The following is a 25,667-nucleotide window of genomic DNA, read 5'->3' on the forward strand; positions in this document are numbered from 1 at the left end:
TGAATAGCCCGGAGGGAGGTCCGAATTATCCCTACATTGTAAAAAGATGGAAAAACGTAGTTTTGCGAATTGTCACCTAGCGCTGCCATGGAATGATGCAAAAGAATTTTTATGGCACCAGAATGTAGCTGAGGTTTCAAACTAACAATTAGGACCTTTGGCTGATAAATTATTTTACATCTATCCACCTAAAAGTGCGATTTGCTTAGAAAAGCAAGCTAAGCAGCACTGATTTACCGCAAATACTTGTCTTGACTTTCTACTGTGGCTAAAGTTTGTCGTGCATCTAAAACGATAAAGTTATTAATTAATTTGTCAGGATAGGTGATTAGCTGAACTTTCGTGTCTATAAGTCATAGTGTACTTTGTTTCTTTAGCCCTAGTAGGCGGGGGATCAAGTTACCAAACGTTCTTACAAAAACTTCGTTTTGGCATGATTTTCAAAACTATTTATACTACTGACAAGATATGGTATTCGGATTTAAACATTATTCATAGCTCTTACGATTCGAATTAACTACAAGATAGCGCAAGCTGCAATTAAAATTTTTATTTCACTGAAAAGTTATTAGGAAAAAACAAAAGTGGGATCAAGCGTACCCGGTCTCCCCTACACACATAAGACACGTATGCCACTGACGTTTGTTTACATTTTAAGCAAAAACTATCAAGATAGTCTTCGCATAAATTAAGAGATTTCTACAGAAAACATAGAAGCATCGATTGTATTCTGTAACATTTATAACTTTCAAGATATTGAATCTTAAACTTTAAAAGTCGTTTTTCTCGAAAAGTGCTAGATAGAGCTTGTCATAGGATCGCACAAAAGCGACGATGTGCCAAATATGAGCTCTAGTTTGCTTACAAGAGTTTTCAAGTTTCTATAATAATATATATTAAAAATCAGAAAACAAAATTCTATGCCGCGTAGCTTATTTTTACGACCAGCTTTGTTGAAGGTTGCATATTGATTGGAGATCAACGGATAAAGTTACATACCTTTGAAAGTCAACAGAAATTTAGAAAATATATCTACTCATAGCATGTGCGAGAAAGAGAGGCAACACTTGACTTTATATTTGAGTATCTTTTTACTACAGAATCAGATAAATTTATCTTTTCTACTTCGCATGTAATAACATGTTTAGTTAAGTTTAGTTCTGTTAAAATATTTTGCCCTTGTATTCTATTATTCTAAGATTCAATCTTAAAATTGCCCTCTTCCGCCTCTACCATACACCATCGATGGTTTGATGTGACTTCAATGTAACATGAAGTCTGTCCGTAGCCGTACTACGAAATCGTTTGGAGGAAACCCTGCCGGTTCGAGGAGGACCACCCAGCGTCTCAGTTCATGATGTCCCCTGATGCGGGCCATCTGAGTCTGTTAATGATGTCGCTGATCTCCCGTTTGCCCGAAACTGAAAGTGTATATTTTTTTACTCCTTGTCTTCATTGTCCACTCATACCCCTGTCTCTAATACCAGATGTAGGAATCTCCCCACCTCATCTCCAGAATATCTTTCCGAAGCATATTAGCCATCCCTGTGTTATTCCAGTTTCGATTGCTAAATTCAATAATGTCGTTAAAAATGCCCAACTGTGCTTTTCTAAATATGCAGCTGTTGTTTCCATTCCGCGTTCGCGGGAAACAAGAGCTAGCTGCACAGCCGCCATCTTGTGAGAAAATCACCTGAAAAAAATATTTTTTGTGCTTAACAACTAGTATTAAAAATCACATTTGATAAGGTCTCAATCCACCGCTTTATTGAGCCTATAAAAAATCCTGAAATATGCCTATCGTGTTGTACAGTGGTGTAACCCCTTAATAAAGTGTACCATTTCAAGGGATCCACCAAATTATGATTTTAAAATCGAACTGAAAAAGAAAACCGAAGTGAACACCAAGGGGGCTCAAAATTAAGACTCCGCCAAGGGCGCAAAAAGAATGATACTTGAGCTTCTAGTTAAAATTTAACGTTATATTTTGACAAAAGCAAAACATAGTATTATTCGCTAGTTCAACGCAAATATAAATACTGGGTGCAGGTTCAAGAAAATGCTTGCAAGTAATCGTAGTATGCGACGAAACTGAAACATAAAATACTCGCAAAAAACATTGCAACTTAAATTCTCTTGGAAAAGTGTGATACAATTATTAGATTATTAGATAAGAGGATATAGATTACGCAAAATTAACCTAGCAATTGGTGACCACATGTCCATTTCATTTAAAATAGGTCTACTTTAAGCCAAGCTTTACTCAAATCTGTATTCCACAATCTGTGTAGTTCTAATCTCTAATATTTACTCCTATTTTGGGGCTTGATTCTAATTCAAAACAGATTTTTATTAGCGTACTAGTTTGACTGTTTTTATTTAGCGTACTAGTTTGATAACAGTTATCGATGATTTGCAAGTTAAGTAGTGTAGTTGCAATGAAGCAAACATTTAAAAACGCTATCGGTTCTTGAAGTATTTGAACTATGTGTATTGAAGCAATTTGTTGTGGAATGATAGAAAGAGCAGCGGGAAATAGTTATGCAGTGTAGGCGAATGACCTTATGGTTAAAAAATTACTAAACAAAAAAGTCCTCAGTACATTGGAAATGGATATCTCCTAAAAGATGGATGAACTGACCTGACCATCAAATATAACAGTACAATTCGCATTTTTGTTGGAAAAGCCTTTGCATTCCGAAACACAATTTATACCACTTTTAGAAAATTATTAATACAAGGTTGTCTAATTCATAAGGATGAAAAAGTATATCATGAAGAGCGTTTTTTCTCGGCTTGCTGTTTTTCATTGTAAGACTTATTGAAAAAATAAGGTTATTGTATGCGTGGTACGCAGTTTTTTAATATACCCTTTCATTTTTACGAGCACGATATTCATTTGCATTCACACATAAATAACGAGTATAATCCATAACAATAAATCAATTAACATGATTTTGGAAAATAAACTTTTTGACGTAAAGTAGCCCCCCTGTGAGGGTGACTTTCCGCCAATTTTTAGTACTTTATATCTCATGTTCAATAGACTGACCTTGGAGGTATACTTCTGCCATATGTAAAACATCAAACAGTTTCAAATTTGAAATTGCGTGATCGTAGTTCTTGAGTGTAATATACAAAAAGTTTTATTTTTGGCGTAATGTAACCCCCAATGACGGTACTAAAGAAAACACATTTTTAACACAATTTGACACGATAGTCGCATTTTGGTATAAAACTATTTATTTATTTTGATCGGGAAACCACATTGCTTTATTGATTTTTTTGCATTTTCAATCTATCAAATCAATCCACGTGTAGTGTCATTTGAAAATTTGAAATTTGGAAATTATTTTCTTTTAATTGCTATTAATATTTCAAGTTGAAAATTAAGGTAACTTCAGTACTAGTTGGCATCTGCCATTCTCCGTTTCTTGTAAACATATGAAAAATGTTTTTTAACCCCTTTTGGACATCAGCCATTCATTTATTCAAAGCATGATTTAAATATCAGAAATGTATTTACGTTCACATGGAAATACCCATTTAACAACGGCGAAAACACGCGGACTTGCTGAATAGCAAGCTCTCACGTTGAATTTCTATTCAGCGATTGACTGCTACTAGTTGCAGATGCAATTGAATGCCTGATGTGTATGTATTAGCAATCCAAACAAACCCGATGTCACTTTCGCGGTATGACGAACGTTCTCGCATTCTACCTACTAGGTCCAACTGAAAATATCTCACGTTGGCAGGCTTGCCCCAGAAATCGTCTGAGTGCATTTCAAATTGTTTGGACACAAGGACGGTTGCAATCATCAAACATCCGCCGCCGGTACAGAGTCAGAGGAGCATCAGGTCAGTACACGAGCATTCATTTTTTTTGTATAGCTATCGCTCTGTAGTATATAGTATGCCCGGTTCACATCGGTTAGGATCAGTGGATTGAACCGGTATCACGGGTAACGCAAACTAAGCTGCTCCTAAGCCGCCTGACGATAGGCGTAGAGAGCTGCTGTTGTCGGTCACGTTTGAATGTAGCCTTCCGTCCGGTTGAGGCTGGTCGGAAACGTGGACGAACACACCACTCGAATCTACTGTTGCCAATGCAATGGGTGTGATTCGTTACGTTGCAAGTGCTAATTTTGCTGCTCGGTGATAGACAATGACGCTCGGTGTCGTTTTGACGCCACAGAATCTATTCAAAGAGTGCGGTGGGGCTAGAGTTTGTTTTTTGAAAATTGGATAGGTTGGAATATTTCTTGCTCAATTAAAAAAAATCTTTAATGTTTTCATTAGTTCTCTCATCTCTCAGGTGTAAGTTAGAACTTTTTGTGCTTACATCGAGTTAAATTTGAGCCCATTACCTCTGAAGCGATAAACAACTATGTTAACCCAGTTACGCAAGCACGTGTTCGTCCGCGTGAATCCATCACTGACCTAGACTGAATAATTGCTTATCTCACATCAAGTATGATCGTTTTGCTGACGCTTATAGCTGATAGCAGAGCAGGAATATACTGGACTTAATTTATAATTGAACTAGTGTATATCATTAACATTAAGTTCTAATAATAAACAGCCAAAAAAATAAGCAATCAACGCATAAAAATTCTTCTAAAAAGTTGAAATATTGTAGCAAAAAGAACAAAATAAGATATAATGCGAATGCCTGTCTCAGCCGCTTTTCTGGTGACTCATATACACCGGTAAGCAAACATTCGTGGTGTCACATGGCTGGAAATGTGAAAAGGCACCACTTCGGCGTGGTAAGTGATTCGCTACACGTGAAGAGACAACTGTAGAGCTTACTATTTTAGCACATGTTATTCCACTGTGATAACGCGTGCACTAAGCTAATGCAGTGTAGTGCAGTGCATCGCACTCAAAATACCGTTAAATGACCAAAAGAGCTAAAAAACGGAACATCGGTGAGTGATGTAACACTAATTTATCCGAATGAGCTTTTCGTTTAGAATCATGTTGTTTTAATATGGTAAACATATTTTGACAAAAATAAGACAACTACACAGATGAACAGATCATTATTTCCTTAAACACATTAACTGGGATGATTGGTATATGCTTACAACTTTGTAGTAAGTTTTAAGGCACCACCATACCACGGAAATAGAAAATAAAGCGAATAAAAATCTGGCAACATTTTATTGTTGCATCACAATAATATTTAAAAAAAACTGCGACGAACTTTACAATCTACAAATCTACAGTGCGATGATGCGATATGATATGAATACTGATACATACTACAAGTCGTAGTTGAAATACGTATCTATTATTTGAAAGTGCATGTGTATTTTGAAGTGCAAGTGTATTTGTATTTAGTACAAGTGTAGAGTTTAAAGTTCTTTGCATTTTTTTAATACAGTGGAATTAAGTCATTAATCCATATATGGTTTTCCGTCTTTTCCGATGCAGCTGATGTTAACTCTTACGTACCCAACTCCCATTTCATTGAAAATGTTAAAGTTCAAAATAATTGCGCGTTCCAACCAAATTTGATGCGGTTTTTTGGAAACGATCACAAAATTTGTCCAGTTTTAGAAACCGAACCCACCTTTCCGGAAGTGATCGTAGTCCTGGATATATTGTTGAGAGTCCTGGGGTTACCTCTCTTTCCGAACAGCAGTCTTCAAACCAGTCTTGCGACTTTATGGTTTTGTAAAACAAACGCATTGACCAACATTCTGAGAGTTTTTGGTTCAATTGGCCACAACCCAGGGTATTCCGGGAACCTGGTTCCTATGGCTTAGAAGACACTTTTCTATTGATTATAAACCTGTCTTGCGGGGAGTTAAACTTTATAATTTTGCAAAAGAAAGTGCAGTGGAGACCATTTTGAGAGTTTTTGGCCAAATTGGGCGCACCCCGGGATCTTCCGGGAACCTGGTTCCTCCGGTAAAAAGGGACGATTTTCGACTGGTTGTAAAACCCGTCTTGCAGCACTTCAAACTTCATGATTTTGCAAAACAAGTACACTGAAAGACATTTTGAGAGTATTTGGACGAAATAGCCATACTCCAGGGTATTTCGAGAACCGGGTTCCTCCGGCAAAGTGGACACTTTTGGACCCTTTGGAAGCCCTGTCTTGGGGCATGGCAAACTGCAGGAATTTGCGAAACAAGTACGCTAAAAGACATTTTGAGGGTTTTCGGTCGAATTAGCCTCAGCCCGGTGTATTCCGTCAACCTGGTTACCCGGCAAAGAGGACACTTTTTAACCGATTATAAAACCCGGCCCGTCCCATCTTATAAACCCCACCAAACGGGTTTCACAATCAGTTGAAAAGTACTCCGGACAGAGCTGCCATTTATACAGATTTATCTGTATTATACAGATTTTTAAGCGCAGATGCAGATCTGATACAGAATACAGATTTCCAATACACAATACAAATTTATACAGGTTTTTTGAAATTTCAATTGACAACGTTGTTGGCGGACCCTTCCTGTAACCGTTTTCGTTAAGAATAGCCATTTCTTCAACAATTTATTGTCAAATGAACCATAATACTTTTTATATTAAAAAAAAAGAAAAGCTCCGGAAAATGTACAGATTACTTCAAAGTTTTTTTCCATACCGTGGGTTAAATCTTCATAAAAATCAATCAGCTTATATAGAATGTTGTTACAGTACTGCGGATTGATTTTTATAAAGATCTAACACAAAGTATGAAAAAAACTGCTTTTTCGTTTTCGATTTTTGCCCATTCTCTGTTCAACCTTAATTTTGAATTTTAAATTCGCATCAATTATCAAAATTCATTTTCTTCAATAAATGCAACCAAATACAGATTTTTTATAACGAGGATACAGATTTTCAACAATATCTTCTGGTAGCTCTGACTCCGGTTTGTGGCCAATTCGACCAAAAACTCTCAGAATGTTGGTCAATGCGTTTGTTTTACAAAATCATAAAGTTTTGTGCATCGCAAGACTGGTTTGAAGAGCGCTATGAAAGTGTTTTGCTTTTCGGAAAGGGGGTAGCCCCAGTACTCCCAACAATGTATCCGGAACTACGGTCAGTCCCGGAAAGGTGGGATCGGTTTCTAAAACTGGATAAATTTTGTGATCGTTTCCAAAAAACCGCATCAAATTTGGTTGGAACGCGGCTGAGAACTACTATTTTGAAATTCAACACATTCACTCAATGAAATGGGGGTTGGGGACGTACAAATTAAAGATACGTGCAATTGAACTTTTTCATCGCGTTTTGTACGATAACTAAAAAATATTTTATTAAATTGAATTAATAGAATCACACATTCCATTCAATCACCTTGACCTCTACTGCTTTACCGCGATGATAACCCACGTGGCTGAAGCTATTGTCAAGCAAGATCTATGCGTAGAAAATCATTAAAAATCATTCTAAAGACAAGTTTGGACATATATTTTGGTACATTTAGAACGCCGAGCTCTATCGATATATGTAATAAAAGAAGAATTTTATTCTTCATGTAATGTAGCCTAATCAGAATGGAATACTTTTTCATAGTTATAATTGAGCGACCCATAATAAGTCAGAAGGACAGAACATACTTCGTAGAACCTGCTCCAGATACATTAGAATGTAAAACTAAAACCTACTCCGTGCTCCTTTGCGATTAACTGTGGAGGAGAGCTATGCTCGTTCGCCTGATCCTCCACAGCGCGTTGCGGTGAGCAGCAACCCATCCCGAAACAACGTTTCTTTGCCATGATCCACCACCCTCTGTTTTTTCGAGAGCCGCCTTCCACCTCGACCAAACTAACTCCAAACTCCTCAAACTGCATCAGCTGTAATCGCTATGATGCAGCATAATCAACATTTTTGCAGCGAGAGCTGTGATCTACGCAAGCCCTATTTTATTTTTTACAAATGTACAACAAAAATATCTATACACCCATCTATACCAACCAAACCATTTACAAAAGCGAAAACGAACAAAAATTTACAGGTTACAAATTCAAAATCAAAAACACTTTTCTTCCACAACCTAGTATAACATTTAATTTGGAATAACTTTGTTGAAGATTGAATTTATTGCTATATTTATATTTATCTATTTATTTATTCAGTTTATTTGTGTTTTCTCCATACTATGAATTTTATCACCCTAGGTTTTTCTAGAAAGTTTCAGGAAATAGCAAGTTACAAAACTTTTCTGAACATACTGATTTGCTCTGTTGTCAAAAGTGGGGAAAATGTGAAGTTTAATAAAAAATCTTTTATTTAACATGATTTTTATCAAAATTGTGACACTGTGAAACAATATTAAACAAGAAAATTAATTCTTGTACAGAATCATATAAGTAGACGGAAAATTACGATCGGGAATTTCTGAGCACTTTATTTTTTACTCTCTTCTTTGTATTGTTGTTCTCTGTAGAGGCAGGGTCTCAGAAGGGCTCCACGCACTACAATACAAGACGGGATATGTCACCCACTAAACACTGCTTAAGGCCAATCGCAGTGATCTGTGGTTCTGAATGTGATATTCATTGTACGGTTTAAATATGTGCGGGCGTGAGGATTTCACGATCGCGTGTATCACAGCGCAGGGATCGAACGTTTGTACGTTAACGCGTTTGATTGCGTATGTCGTATATGTTTATATATAGCGTGCATGTAACTTCGCGTGTATAAATTCGATTTTATAACCGTGTGTTTATTCGCATATTCGCGTGTGATCTTGTACGACATTCGGTGTACGGTTCAGATGCTAGAACAGAGTGAGTACTTCCATATCATTAGAATTCCCGGTTATGTCAACATGTCTTGCCTAATGCAGTGATTCTCAACCTGAGGTTCGCGGACCCCTAAGGAACAGTGAAGCCGTTGCTGGGGGTCCGCGAAGAAAAATATATTTTCCGAGTGCATATTGGGGGTCAGCCATGGTACGAAAAAGGTTGAGAACTGCTGTTCTAGTGGATATGAGCGTCATTTTTTTCATTGGTCCAACTGAAAGCATGGGCCTTGGCTGCTAGGGACGAGAATAGGGACTTCCAGACGAAACCGATTCATGATCGCGCGAACATGGGCGTTTGTAGGTTCACTCTTGAGACCACGTTTGTAAATTTTTAAGCTCTAAAAGGTTCACCTAGACACCTAGGGGCGTTATCGTGTTTGTGAAACGATTCGAGCGTTTGTATGTTACGTGTTCGTCACCTGTGCTAACGTGTATGTAACTTCTTGTACAGAAATTCGATTCGACCGTGTGGCCTTCCGCATATTAGCGTGCATTCTTGAATGATCGCGCGCGGACCGTAAATCTGATGCTTAATTTTTCGTTTATGGTATTACTGATACTTAATTTTTTGTGTATGGATGCAAGAAGAGAGTAAGATTCCCAATATCAGTGGAGTTCCCCGTCATGTCGCCGTGGAACGTGTTCTCTAGTGAATATAAGCATCATTTTTATTGGCCCAAATAAAAGACCTAAGCTGGTAAGATCGAAGGTAGAGATTTCCGGACGTATGCGATGCATTGCCCAGCGAACATGGGCGTTTGTAGATTCTCGCTTGAGATCGCGGTTATAAGTTTATTAGTGCTAAAAATTCACTGAATCGCCAAAAAAATCATTTAATCGGATCGCATAGCGTAGTTGGTAAATCGATAACCGTACGCACAAAGGGTTAGAAATTTTTTTTAAAAGGGATTTCTCTAACCCGAAAAGAGACGAATGACCATAACGTTAAAACCTCTATAATCAAAATAAAATAAAATAAATTGTTTGCGAGACCGCAGGTTTTGTTGTGCATAGATGATCGCGAAGGTTTTAGGCGTTTGTATGACAACGTGCTGAATACTAGAAGAGAGTGAGATTCCCCATATCACTAAAGTTTCCGGTCATGTCGCCATGGGACGGGTTGTTTAGTAGTGAGTATGAGCGTTGTGACCAAGTTTGTATTACCGCGAAGGCCAACAGCCTTTGTATGTTTGGAATGGGATAAATTGTGAGTGTATATGAGCGAATACACAATTGATTGTGTTAGTATTAGTATGGATCTAATTTAAAATATAGTAATAAAAGAAAATATAGCATGCCATAGACATGCTATGAGAAAACATGCAAAGAATAATTAGAAGTGTATAAATTGAACGATGTTGTTCTAGGTATACATAAGTAGCGGAGAAGCAAACTACTAGAAGTACAACAAAAACAGACTAGTGAAATAGAGGACAAGAACACATGTTACATGCAATCAAACTACTTGAACTCGTCTAAATGCCACCAAATGTCAATTATTTATCATTAATGACAATTGCATTCTGTTAGAATTTTTTGTTTCGTGTTTTGCTGACCGGGAATAAATGATTTACGTGCGTCGGTAAACTAATCGTACTTTAGTTTATCTAAGCCGATCTTTCTGTGTAAATCGAATCGAATGCACGAATTGAATACCGGAAAAAAGTGTTCTACGAATCCTAGGAAGTATTACCCACTATTCTATCAGTAGTTCTGCTTCCATTCCCTGACCCAGCTGTCACACTATCGAGGCGTAATGCAATAACCATCTTGAAGCAAAAACTGTCAGAGGTTGTTTAAAACTGATGTAGAATTATGCTTGATGCTACCATCAAACCCATGAGCCTAGGGGAGGGGAATTGTTGTTCTCTCAATATACCGCATAAAATAGTCATTTATAACTAAAAATTTACGTCAAAATAAATTAGTTTGTTCCAAAAAGCTATGTAATTCGGCACTTTCTGAAACTTTCTAGGATAAACTTAAGCGGAAGAAAGTTATTGTGTACAGGCAGTATAAAACACTGATTTTAAGATACGCCAACATATAGATATATGTCGCACGAATCAATAAATAGCTGAATGGTGCCTTCAGCAAAGTTATTCCAAATTAACTTATACAAGGTAGCAAAAGAAAAAAACTTGCTTCTGATTTTGACGTTATGCTGTCAATACTAGTTTTACAACTCAGTGTCGTCTCGGAAATCGAAAAATGAACAAGTTGAAAAAGAAAAATAAAAAGAGAGACACAATTTGTGTTCCTAAAATATTCAAGGTTGGTGAAGTTATGGCCTATATTCAAAATTTAAAAAAAAAATCAGCGTGAAGAATCGAATTTTTTTGGATGAAAAAGGAACCGTTCAAGTACACGAGAACATTAATACAAACAATTCAAAAAAAATCATGAAGATCGGATGAATAGTTTTTAAGATATCACGTTCACCGCAACGGTACTTTTCAAAAAACTTAGTTCCGAGATAATTGCGTTTAAAGTTTTGCGTTAACTTCACTCCCGGAAGAACCTGCGCGCTGCGAACGGCTGTAGTTTGGAATCTGGTGCTCCGATCTGGATGAAATTTCGCACACATATTTTCCAAAGTATGTACTTTCAGAATATTCAATATTTTTTTTTTCGTTTTTTTTTTAGTTTCAACTTTGTGCATAACCCCTTAAACCATAAAACCGATTCCAGGTTAATTTTCTTCCAACCGAATCCGGAGCCTGAAGACATTAAAAAAAACAGGTAGCTTTCTTCACATACTATTCTCTCTTCTTAACTACAAAGGAAGATGTTAATATCATAATATCTCTCTCTCATAATGGCAAGAAAACTAATACGTGAGAGTTTTTTTGCGTTCATGCATTCGAATTATTATAATGGCGGACATGATACAGTTGTTGGATAATAAATTCATTTATTTCGGAAGCATATATAGCAGGATAAACATGTTGTAATTAATAATTAATAATTATAATTGATAAATATACAGAGGCCTTTTTAAATTGAACTCATGTTACAAGAAGGCTTAGCAAGTTTAAATAAGTTACTTTTTTACGGTTTCTAATCCTCAGAAAGCAATTTACTGCAACATAATCATTTACCGTTACGATAGGTGTCGCGAATTTATTCGGAAAAACAAATCTAGAACCCATAATCATACAAAACAGACAAAAATCAATTCAAAACAGTGAAGAGAAGCGAATATAAATAAACTCGAAGTATGAAACAAAATTTAAAAACGCAGACTCACGGTGTTTCCCCCTTACGTGGTTTCAAACGTATAAGTTTGCTCGCAACACGTGCTTCAATCAAAAATTACGAAGAGTAACTAATTACAGGTCATGTGAATAATGATTCACAACTAGTAGCAACGTCGGGAGATAACATCAATTAACTTCCTTGGCTCTTATATACAAATGTATATTTTAAGGTAACTCAGCTTTGTAAACGTACTCATCCTTTTAATTGATATTGATTTACGAATCAAATCTAGAGCACTTTCGAAATCTGTTTAATACATTTAAATATTCGACCCTTTCACACTGGTGTTCCCCTGTCACTTCCGTATAATACAACACTTACCATAATTTATCACCGAGTTACTACCCGGTGACGCGACTGGCGCTGATGTCCTGGTCGACAAACCATTCTCTTGGTTCCGTATCTGCGGTGATGACGTTGTTTCCTCGGAGGTTAGTGATTGATCATCGGTAAAACTGCCGGGTGAAGCCGTGTCAGTGTCCTCAATCATAGGACTCATGGCAACTAACGGTACCGCCAACTATCGTTTAATTTGAAGCAGACGATCGGCAACTGAAAATGAGAACAATGGAATATTCAGAGCTTTGTTGGCATTTTAAGGGTAAATAAATAAAACATTGACACTTCCATATCTGGAATTTGTTGTTGCTAAATGCTGCGACATAAATGTATGTGCAGTAGACTAGTTGAATTTATTTGATCCAAATCATAGAACTTGAACACTTCTGTATAATTTAGGCAATTGTCAATGAATCTGTTGGGTACAGATAACCGAGTGTGTGTCTCAACCAAAGCTTAATTTAAATATCAAAGCTTGGAGTATTCTCTTTTAGCCTGATACGTTTGAAAATAAGCAGATTTTTTAATGTATCTAGGTAGTACGTAATCGCCATATTTTGCAGCTCCATCCATATTTATCAAATTTTGGGGTCACGTTTTGACGAACAAAGTATATTTAGCATATCTTAAAGCATCAGTGCAAATACGTTAACATAAGTGTGTTACTACTTCGAAAACAGGTAGAATATCAACTAAAATTACTGAAGAATGAGTATTAGCTGGGTTTCAAGTTAAAAAAAACTATCCAATATCCGGACAGCTAAAGCTGCAAAGGTCATCCAGAATTTTTCCAGATATCAATTAAGCATTAATTACAAGCAGAAAAGTAGCATAATATTTAAATTTCAGATACTTTTTGCTGTATATTAGCATTTGGAATGCGTAACTGTTGTAAATTAGCATATTATTAGCGATCGTCACCGCCCCTCTCTCTCTCTGCGATCGTCCTTATGTCTCTAGTTATCTATCTTAAGCTTTCGTGGAACACGTTCAGGCTTGAGATATTATTATCACTGAATGCCTTTTATTATCTAGCTTAAAACCCCGCCAGGCTTTGGTGGTGAATATAGCTATGGAGAACCATATTGAAGTCTGCCTCCAAAGTCTATCGGCAGATTGTATCGGAGAATCCAGCGGTTGATGGAAATGTACACAATTCCTTATTTCGACGTAAGCCATGTTTTATCCCTTTTTCCAAAGGTTTTAGGGAAATGTTCGACGGAAAATAGACAGCGTAAGAATGCCCGCCCAAAATTGTATTTCCTGTCACTTTGGTGTCAAAATGCAGGTTACTGAAAATTTTATATTCATTTTGAAGAACCTTTTGTACTTATTTGTTTTATTGACCTAAATTTCAAAAAAGCTTAAAAACTACTGCATTTTGGAGAATTTTTAAGAGGAACTTTTCGTTTTGAAATAACTATTAGAATCATATTCTATAAGAAAATTGTGTTTTTTCATCAAATAGTAAAAATTTTAAAAATAGGTTTAAAATTGTTTGTAGAAATACTTTATTTATAGTTTACCCATGATGCAAATACATTTTGAACCTTTTTTAACCTTCCGCTAGTCGCGAGTGCACGCTTCTCTGAAAATCTAGCGAAATTGTCTTAGGGCACCAGCGGGTGCTCGTTCAGTGAGCCATTCGCGCGACTTCCGGAGGGTTAATTACGTTCATTATGAAAAAGATTTGAATGATTAGGGACAAATGAAAATAAAGTGATATTATACAAATTATACGTACATTAGAGCAACTATTGGGTCTATTTTTATTCCCACCAAGAGTGTCTGCTCCAAATTTTAACCTAATCGGACAAGTTAAGCCCAACATGTTCGAAGTTTGTATGGTATTTTTTACGTTTTACATATAGAAACCCAACTAGATTGCATTTTCACCGCTAGATAACACAGTATATATCAGTTTATCACTGCAAGTGAAAATACAAAATATAATATTATTGCCTACAACTTTGCTGAAAAAAGTCAATTTTGGTCAAATTTTTTTTTCGAGTTTACATCAAATCTCAACGTTTCATGCATTTTAAAATCATTTGACATCCAAAATACAAATTCGATTTTGAAATTTTTCCTTACTCCCCTCCTTGAGAATTTTTCATTTGAGTTTATATGGGAATTTGCTGTGTGGTCGCACTCTTCAACCCGTAACTCCGGAACCAGAAGTCCAATCAACAAAAAATCAATAGCAGCCGATGGGAAGATTGTACCTTTCATTTGAGTTTAGAGTAAGTTTGTGCAAATCGGTCCAGCCATCTCTGAGAAACAGAGGTGATATTTTTTTCACATACACACATAGACTGAGTGTATGCATATGACATTAGACTGAGTCGAATGCATATGACATTCGGCCCTCCGGGCCTGGATTAGATTAACGATTTTTAGAGCGATTGTATAACCTTTCTATATGAGAAAGGCAAAAATGTCACGATATCAAAATTATACTTTGTTTTCCTTGAGATTGTCGAAAGCTATGAGATAATTCAAGAATTTGTAGAATTTTCCAACTATGAGACATATTTCAACAGGACGTACATCGACTGATAGGAGTACAGAAGACAATAAATAAACTGGTTGATTGTGCATTTCAAAGCCGATAATTTTCCAGCGCGCGCTTGCCAGCGATTGTACGAAATCATATCGTTCTGGCCATTCACCGACAGTATACAAACGCTGGAAGAACTAAGCTAAGATAAGCCAGATATGGTACTAGAAATTTCGCTACAAATCGTAAGTTTTTTTTATGGAAGAATAAGGAACGTGTAAGAATTATTAAGATATAGAATGTAGGTATAACCTCAAACCATTTGCATAATCTCGCTGATTTTTCATTTCTTTCATCTATGGAAACTCGTTCGGTTTCGAGCGATTCTTCGAGTAGATGACAGGTATATTAGGCAATTAAAATGTTTGAAATGACGTTGCCTGGTGAATGAAGGTTACTGAACCTTATTGGCATAACGTTAGGCACCTCGTTAAATGGAACAGTATCGACTTTGCCAATCTCGAGATGAACAAAGCCTTTGTTCAACCTAGTGAATTTTTGATTGAATAAGAATTGGTCTTAAAGCAAGCACTATCATGTGTGTTTGCATGTTAACTAGTTTTTGTTCCTCCATTTCGATGTCGGCTTACTGTTTCACTAATAGAAAAACGCACATGTAGGGTGGGTGCTCCTATAGTTGAGGTGTACCAATAGTTGCAGTAGTGGGTTATACGCCTAACTAAGATACCAACCATCAACAAATATTTTTTTATCGATTATTCGCACTAAAATTATGCGACAATAAAACTGTTATCCTTAAAATTTGCTCAAATAACTATTGAAAAAAAATATTTTCTTAGAATTTTGAGCTCCCTTGCACCTATAGTTGATGTACTGTACCTATAGTTGCAAGTCCCATAAGAAAGCAATGGGATTTTCAACAATAGGAACCGAAATTAGCGATTGCACCACTATTGGTACATGTGTTCCTATAGTGGTACAAGCGGTTTTGAATACATAATACTAAGCCATCTTTATAAATACTAAGCCATCTTTATATTTTTCCTATGAAGTAGGGACTGAAAGCTTTCGTTTAATGTATTAACATTGCCCATAGGTCTATTAATCGATTTTTTATCAAAAGTTTTCCTTAAGCATGCGACTATTGGTACATCCACCCTACAAAATTGCTATTGTAATCGGCTGATTTCTTTCGAAGCGATTTTGCTTATGATTTAAACAAAAGACGATTGAGAGTTGAGGGAAGTAAGCTCAACAATAGATTTATAAAATAGCACTGAACTGTAAGTGCCTGCTAAAGTACGGAAGGTGAGCAAATTTTGAAGATATAGAAAACACAAGTATTGTATCTTGATTCGGCGCTTAAAATGCTAGATACTTTGTATTGGTTGGCAGCGGAGTTTTAGTGCTACAACCCCCCATCGTTTACTTCAACTTTTTTTCAGTTCGTCTTTCGAAAAATAATTTAGTATGAACCATGAAATGATTCACTTATCCTTACTTCTTCTATAACTCATCGTTACTGATTATACATATAAAGCTCTCTTGGCGAGGGCAAACCCTATCATCCGCACGCAACCCCACCAGGAGAAAATAACTGGACAATAACCCAGCATACTATTTTCTGGTATCATACCAAAACTTGGTATCAATAGCTTACTAGTTTACAGCATTTCGGAACTCAATAATCTGGTGGTCATTTTCAATGTAAAATCGTGTGCTGGACCCGACAATGACGTCCAAAAAAATACAGTAGAACAGTTTTCGAGATCGACTAAGAATGATGAATTTCACCTTCAAAATAAAAAGTACGTTTAGTAAAATTCATATATCTTCGTTTATAGCGCATCGATCCGAAATATATTTCGGTTAAATTAAAAGCGAATGAATGTACTTTTGGTCGTCTGAACATTTAGTTTCAGTATGGCTAATGGTTCTGACGATTGTTGATTTTTTCTTAATTTGTTCTCATTTTTAAAGAAATATAAATGTTTGATCAAGATTTCGGGCAAGATAAAACAATTCTAAAAATCATATTTTAGTATAATTTAAATCCTACATAAATACCAGTGAAAATAAGCCATTATCAGTTTAAATCGGATGAAAATCGTGAAAGTTCTACAATTTTTTGTGGAATGAAAATTTTTGAGGTCGAATTATTAAACCGTCTGGATACCGATTTTGTCTAGGGTTTGTTTCATAGTATATGAGGGATTCTCTGTTTGATCTCTGTAAAATAAATAAAATGAAGAATTTTGAGAGAATTTAATCTGGGGTAATAATGGACTTCGTTTATCCAAATGATTCAAGTCTTCCTTCTGATAATAATTATTTCAGGCTCAGTGAAGTAATAGCGCATAATATTTACATGTGTCATACAGAATCGTATATGTACAAAATTCGGTGTAATGTTAAATGCTCTTACTAGTTTCACAAATGGTGGCTTATCCCCCTGTTTCGTCACGTTTTGTTCTACTAACAATATATTTTACGTTCTTGAAACGTCTATAAGTTTGTATTTTGAAATTGTATTGGATACACATAGGCTTCTACGACGTACCGATTTTAATGTCCTGGCCCACAAAACTTCAATATACTAGAATATATGGCCTAAGATATCTAAGTGTAATTGCAAAATATTCTACGTTCTTCAAATCATTCGGAAGTTCAGACTTTGAGATTTTAATCCTACAATAAGTCTTGTTCAATATCCTACATTGTTTCAAAATACGAACTCAAATAGATGTTCTAGTAGGTAAAATAAATCATTAGTTCTACAATACTTGACGTACCGTAGACCGGGGTGACATTGATCACTTTTCGAAGTAATCATTACATATTTTTAGACGCAACACATTTTTTTTAAGTTTAATATTTTTAAACTGTGTACTGATGTATGGAGAACAAGATAGGATGGTTTTACCTAAAATTGTCCGCTTACAGCTATTTTTCCAAAAATGATTTTAAGTTGTAGTCCGTTTTCGTATTCCGAGGTGACTTTGATAACCTGCATGTTCACCCGCATTAAGTTATTGATGTCAATGTTTTTCATTCAAATGTTTGTTTAAATTAATTCTGGAAAGATACTCATTGTTAAATAGATGTTAATTGGTATTATACAAAGTATTTCAATGTACTGTAAAATTCGAGTAACCAAAATTAGCATAATTTGTGTCCAACTAGAATACAAGATTATGAAAACCTTTAAAACTGCTAAAATTGTTTTATTTCAGTGCTTTATCAATGTACAAAAAGTTTCTTCTATTTTAACACGTTGAAATATTGAACAATAAAAAAATGCTGCGAATTTTAGCTTAAAATAATTTGAAATAGTTGCCAACTAGTTTCACAAAAAATGTATTTAAAATAAACAAACTCTTAAAACTAAGTTTGGCACATCCCAATCTGAAGGAAAATAAAAACTCGCTTATAATTTAATACTTTTGCTCAAATCTGAGATTTATTTGTTTTATAAACATAGACACTAGTCAAATTAAAGTCAAATTTCGGTTTTTTGTAGTTTTTGTACCCAAAAACTGAACAATATACTCAAAAAGTATAACAAATCAGTATTTTAAAAGTTTATAGTAAAAATCATTTCAAATGAAAATAATTCGGTAGACTATTCTGGTTTAATAAGCGATCTAGGAAAAAAGTTTCGAGTGATCAAAGTCACTCCGATGATCAAAGTCACCCCGGTTTACGGTATGTATTGGCATGTAGTATCACGTAGAGATTCGCAAAGTTTGTAATAACATTGTACAAACCCTAACGGGTTGCTAACCCGTTGAAAAAGTCATTTTTTTCGTTTTTACAGAAGACGAAAAAATTAAGTCGGTTTTGAACTGACCGCGTAGTTAATTTTTTTATTGCTGAAAGTCCCGAAAATAGTTTGTTTAGCTATAATCGAGATTTTGAGGGTACATTAAACAAACGCGGTTTTGTATTGTATTTGACCAGACTTACAATCTTTACTAGATCACTTGAAAAGAACATTAATTTTTGTATTTTGTGGCACCGTGTAATTATTTTGAACTTGTCATACGCATGGCGTGAATTGACATTTGATAACGATTGGAAAATGCCAACCAGCAAGACGATGTGGTGTACAGAAGAGTAAGGAACCATCGAATGCAAAGCAGAAATAATAATCAAGTAGCACAACCGGTTCTCGCTAAATAGGCTCGGTACTCAGAACCATACTCCCAAATCCATGAAAAATACAACTTAATAATATAGAGGAGAAAAATATACACAACCGCAAGTCTTATTATGTTCCCTTTGATTGTTAAAACATAATTGGTCAAATAGACTACCAACATCCCTGAAAGGTTTACATACAGTTTAAACCAATTTAGGTTTAAACATTTTACTGCACCATTATCTGAATGCCAGTAAGTTTTCAGGAGATCCATTAAACGGTGGTCGACACTGCACTTGATTATCTAAATATCCCAGCCTCGTCAAAACTTCGATGACCTTTAGACACTCCTTGGCTTCCCATGGATTTCAAAGAAATACCGATAATAAATCAAAATATACGAGACATCAGTGAAGATGCCCAAAAAAACCGTCAATCGCAATAGAATTGTGTCAATTTTCCTGATGTGATGCATATGATTACAGAACCATAGTCACGATTTCCGTAACAAGGGATAATGTGATTTATGTTCATGATTTTAGGAGCGTAGCCGCGATTTTTGTACGATATCGTGATATTTAATTCATGAGTTTACTATCAGATCTTTTACGCGGAGTAGCGAAACAATGTGAAATGAATGATGAAAGGGTAACCGATCAGCGGTATTTTATGGATTTGTGAACTATTTCATAAACATGATTTGTGTAAGGTACCGTAAAACGGGGTATCTTTGATCACTGGGGTAAGTTTGATCAAATGAGACTATTTTCAGTAACGTACGATAAAATGATTCCCTCCAACAAAATACTCCAAGCAAAATACAAACCATATTCTAAACATGTTCAGCATTTACCGGCAACGATTATTTCGTCATTTAATGTACCTTTTATGAACACAAATTCAAATTGAAAATTATACAACTTTCACGCATCGTTTCAATCTGTTCAAACAATTCCTTGTATGTTAATGAAATCAATCAACTTCAACTAAACAGATCACTTTTTTAGCAACCATAAATATTTTTGTCCAATAATTTATTTAAAAAATCCGAGATTTTTATTGTTAACTATGTAATTCCGACTATTTTCCTGAAAAAGTTCGATAAAAGTCTGCAATATCCTTCTAGGCAAATTTTGTTCTCTCTAGAGACGTCACAATATCGGGCCATGAAATCACCTGCAGATATGCAATTTACACAACATTAAAAGCGTTATTTTTCATTTCAATACACATATTTTGCTGATCAAAGTTACCCCGAAGACAGCGAACGAAAATTTACAACTTATTTATTTTATTTTTATAGTAAAATAAAATAAATTACCAAGCAATTTGGACGTTTTCAATCTATGGGTATTACTACTTGTTTTAAAATGGGTCCTTAGAAATGAAAGCAAAGTCGTTGGCCCCCAGTCTATCTTCTGACCTCGCACATAGCAGAAGCAAAAAAATCGCTACGCTATAGTAGGCTATAGGCACCAGTGAATCAAGCTAGCTTTTGTTCTATATTAGTGCACAAACAAATTGTATCGTTGCCCCCGGCTGCGGAGTGAAATGAGTTTGCCAAATGCCCGAAATATCAAGAATTTCGACACCCACATTGATCAGATTTGACATGCAGACATTGGCGGTAAGTTGAGTTCTTGTACACAGCCTACATGGAATCTATACTCAACTCATGCACCAAGAGTTAGATTTTTCGAACTTGTAAATAGAGGCGAATAGACTCTACATTCGAAGCAATTAAAATTGACAATTTTAAATCTTCACGTGCATGGTGGTAGTTGAAGTTATTATAAATATGACGATTGATCAAGACAATAATATCCAATGAACATCAGTTCACGAGAGTTCCTTAACTTATTTTACAATATACTATAATCTCAAAGTCAATTGATCGTCAGCACGCTGGAAAGATGGAAAATAAACATTCTACACTTCTGAAAAAGTACACAAATATTGTGAAGTAGATAGCACTGTTAGAAAAAAAAAAATCTCGCCCCTCTTGATGAATATTCCTAATGCGACTTCAGGATAGAGTGATCTATGTTATGTTAGTACTTTCCCCACCTACATTTGTCATTCTCGATAACAGAGAAAAGACCTAAACAGAATGTCCTGTCACTCCGTAACCGTCAGTTCGATGTGAAAAATCTCTCTGACCTCGAATTGCTTTATGTAGCGGGTGGGCTATGATATCTTTAAAACTTTTCAAATTGGTCTTGACGCTGCGTCAGTGACGAAACATTCTGTTTAACTCTCCAAAATCAATATTAAGCTATTCGTTTTGCTGTGTGAACAGAAGCTGCGAAGAAAAAATCCTGCTGGCTGCTAAGTCTCGATTGTATTTTACCAAGCTTGTGACTGAAATGCGAATCTTGGGATAATCTATTCCACATTAATTGCATGAAGCCTTACAATAGTCAAATTGATTTGGTTCATTTAGGATGAAATTAGGGGTTCCAAGAAAGGTCGGCAAATGGGATATTGGGTAATTATCTCATACTGCGAAACTAGCTGATTTAATTGGAAACATAATCTCGTCAGTAGATAAACAGAACAACAATATGCTATTATTATGCATCTACTCTTCGCATCCACTAGCTCCTGAGCAATAATGTAATAGATTATATATGTGTTATTAAGTTCAATTCCGTAGAACGTATTTGACAGAGTTGGCCGCAATTGAGAACTTTTACACAACAGTGTCGTTTATGGATTTCTTACGCGCTTAATTGAGTATAAAATCATTACTGTAAAACTACCAGTGAAACTTCAATCAATTTGACTCACAATCCTAAGAAAATCAACCAGCCCTTGTTATTAATTAATGTATGATGAAATAGCGAAATTGCCTAGGATGAAATTATTAGATTACAGTCCAAATAGTGCAAAATTGCTTACAGAGTTCACTCACTTCACACTTCACAGGCGAATAATTATATACTCCAGACAGCATGCACTGCAACCTAATAATCCAACAAAATGGAATCGGAGTATTGCGCCATCCAAAAATGCACCGTTCGCACTTTTTTGTTTTTTTCTTCTTGCACAGTTAGAACAGGACGGGCAAACGCCCAACTTACAATTCACTCAAACTAAACTTTCGCGTTACTTTTTCACCGTACCACACATGCAACCGATTTTTGCAATTTGCCAAATTTTCAAGGGAAACACAAAGAACGCCAGTCACCACGCCACGCTTTGACGAATGCGATCCAAGTCAGTAGTTGTTATATGTATAACTTCCGCCGCCGTTATGCACAACATTCACTCCACCGTCACTCTATGTGGTGAGTGTTTAAGCAGCTTTTAGCACATCAACCTATACCGGTACTTTTTTATGCTAATATGTTCATAAGTATATATGCTTGTATCATTCCAGCAGCCCTAAACAAACTGAACTAAACAACTGCTTGGGTGCGCGTCTGAACACCGACTAGCGTGCGGAAGAAAATAATAAGCAGACATAGGCGAACAATTCCGCGCCAACCCTACCAACCAACCACCCACCGACTACCAATCCAGCCCGATTTGTGCCATTGCCGTTTGTCACAAATCGCACCAGCCGGTGCCACCGAGAGCGAGTATGCGAGCAGCTGAAACGTGCTCTCGCGAATGCTCACATGTTGCAATAGGGTACTACAGTGTGCTCAGACTAACCATTTTATTTAATTCAAATTGCAAAATATGTTTTGGTAAAATTTTAAATTGATAAAGCTACAGTCGACTTTTCAAAACAGTTTAATTGGCTTCGATTTTAGATCATTATAGTTTAATGTTTTGAACAACATAAAAAACATCCACCAAATTACAACGGAACATTTATTTTGATATTAACAATGCCGTTTGAATAGTTTGAAAAAATGAGGAGATAGATGGTAATTTATACAGGGTTTGAGAGCAATGGGTGCACACTAGAGTGGGACATGGTTACTTAAAAAAATAAAATTTCGCTCCAGGTAACTTTTTGGGTCCCATTTAGCTCCCTAAACAACTCTGCAAATTTTTAGTTCGATCGGTGAACCTATATTTTTGCGCCCACGGTTTAAAGTTTACATGGGATTTCTTATGGGTAAAACGTCTTTTGCCGATTAATTCTTCCAAAGGTCACCCGTTACCTCCTAAAAATAAATAGATGTCTGATTTTTACAGGAAATTTGTCAAGGAAACGAAGCCTAGAAGACCACGAAACGATCTGATACTTGTGGAAAAAGTTATTAAGCAAAAACCGGTTGGTGCCCTGAAGATTAATGAAAATTTTTCTTTTCATAGCATCACTGCTGCTGACGGTCGAATTATATACAAAATCTTTAATTTTCTCTTATTATGTACAAAAGAAGACTAAATTTATCCCTCAAAACTTTTGCGAAGTGGCCAAATAGTATAGAAAAATGATTTAGACACATTAAGAGAAGATCAAAATAAAATTGCATATAATTGGACAACCCACTGTTGTAGGTTGCTAGGAAAAATGAATATTTTATCAATCGTCAGAGCATCAATTGGTTTCAGCTTAATAACTTTTTTCTGAAGCGTTAGTTTTCGAGACATTGTTTCCGTGTTGAATTTCCTACAAAAGCCATATAACGGTTTATTTTTAGGAAGCAATGGGCGACCCCTGGAGGAATTATTTTGTGAAAGGTAATTTTCCCATATAAAATTACATGTAAACTTTAAACAGTGGGCGAATATAGTTTCAGGGATCAAGCTAAGAATTTGCACAGATGTTCTAGGACCCAAATAGTACCCAAAAAGTTGCTCGGAGCTGGAATCTATTTTTTGTGCCACCATAGTGCACACGGTTATTAGATGAAAGCCTACCCTGACCAACGACAACTTGTCGAACATTTAGCTAATACGACGTCCGACGAAGGCGAGAATTGATGGTTTGCTTAAGATTGACTCCTACTCGTTCAAAATACGTTATTACATTAACTAGATTGTTTTGTTTTTTGACATGCACACTAAGGCACAGTCCGACACAATTCAATAGGGCGTCATTTATTCATGACGTAGCATTTTGGGGGGTAGGGAGGGTATACCAAATTTGTGACGCAGTGTGACGAGGGGGAGGGTAGGGTCAGAAGTTGACCGACGTAGCATTAAGTTATAAACCCATTGTTTAGAGAAAACAATTTAATGATCCTCCATTTCCGAGAGAAATGAATTTAAATTCAAACATGCGGTTTTTCATGATATAAATTTTACGATTCGCGGAATTACAAGTTCGCAAAAATACGAAAAGATTTTGTATGCGGATTTAACTTGCTACATTAGTTAGCTAATTTTGCCAACTAGTAGACTTAATTTGGACGCTGAATTAAATTTTCAGTTCGGATTCAATCAAACAAAATTTAGTAATTTTGTTGAATGTATGCTTCTTAGAATCATGGGCAGCTGCACGATTGTGAACTGATAGAACTTGCCTTCATGCTCTCCTTGACATATAAAATTCAAAACAAAACTATCAACACTATATTTGTCATGAAATGGGCTTATTTTGCACGCAATTTGCTGTTACAATGAAAATGTTGATAAAAGTCGTCAAACATTTTGAAAGGAGATGTATTTGAAATAATTGAAAAACAATTTTTTTTTTTCATCACCCGGGCGCTTTGCATGGGACGAGGGAGAGGGGGTAGGTAAATGCTACGTTATTTACGAGGGGGAGGTTAGAATTTTGTGACCAAATGCTACGAGGGGGGAGGGAGGGGTCAAAAATCGCCGAAAAAAGCTACGTCATTTGTGTACGGCTCCTAGTTATTTTCAGGATTATCTTGCAAATGGTTTATAGCATAAGGAAGTCGCAATATTTCGTTTTGGGATGAACAAATTATATTTTTCAGTGATTTTAGGCAAGAAACCTTTGTCAAAACTATATTTTTAGGATAAAGCCGATGTGCGTCAGTTTTCCATGATATGAGCAGCTCCAAACAGCAAACAGTGGGAAAAACGCGACTTGATTCAACAGCTTGATAGAACGCTAAGCGCGGTCATCGAAAATGTCTAAAAAACCGATTATATGTATTTAAAATGACCGCTACCCTTTTTGTTAGTGTCCAGTTTTATTACTGGCTGTATAAGTTGAAAGTAAACTGTGCAGGTTACCATATATAGTGTTTCTTATGCAAAAATATTCAAAGATTCTATAGATGATAGTAGGATTGTCTGCATGAAACGTTTTAATCCATTTTACCCCAATTTTCCCCAAATGCTGGGTTTTTAGTTTAAATTTACTCAACATTTCGGAAGCAGGTGTAATGCCGCTTATCAAAAGTAGTGTTTCTTATGCAAAAAGTCCAAGGAAACGAATGAAGACATATATAATGAGTGCATGAAACACATGAACCCGTTTTACCCCCATTGTTTCTAAACTCAAGAGGGTAATTAAACATGGCAATATATTTCGATAGAATCTACATGCAGTTCAATAGTTCTCTTGTAAAAAGGTCCTGGAAATCGATTGCAGAAAATCAGAATGGTCGCATGAAATGTGTAAACCCATTTTACCCCGTATTCTTCCTATAATTCAAGATTAAAGCTAAACTAGGTTTTACATTTCCTAAAGGTCGAATACGGCTCTTCTAAAGTAGTAATTATTATGTAAAGAATCCGGTTAATCAATTGAAGATAGTTAGAAGGACTACACG

At 35.8% G+C, this 25,667-nt stretch overlaps 1 protein-coding gene across 5 annotated transcripts in view; it reads right to left on the reverse strand.

Moving 5' to 3' along the window:
* The window catches only part of LOC131684483 (uncharacterized), a 76,105-nt gene that overhangs the window by 18,668 nt on the left and 31,770 nt on the right, over positions 1 to 25,667 (reverse strand). For 2 of the 5 annotated variants that reach the window (XM_058967412.1, XM_058967410.1), the window contains one exon: positions 12,338 to 12,568. In XM_058967412.1, the coding sequence (XP_058823395.1) occupies positions 12,338 to 12,515 (178 nt within the window). In that variant the 5' untranslated portion in view covers positions 12,516 to 12,568. Of the gene's footprint in view, positions 1 to 12,337; positions 12,569 to 21,918; positions 22,459 to 25,667 lie in introns of those variants that run through there. The other 3 variants (XM_058967414.1, XM_058967411.1, XM_058967413.1) reach the window with 3 other exon arrangements.

This window comes from Topomyia yanbarensis, chromosome 2 (genome assembly GCF_030247195.1).
Source record: "Topomyia yanbarensis strain Yona2022 chromosome 2, ASM3024719v1, whole genome shotgun sequence".
In the NCBI taxonomy this organism is placed as follows: Eukaryota; Metazoa; Arthropoda; class Insecta; order Diptera; family Culicidae; genus Topomyia; species Topomyia yanbarensis.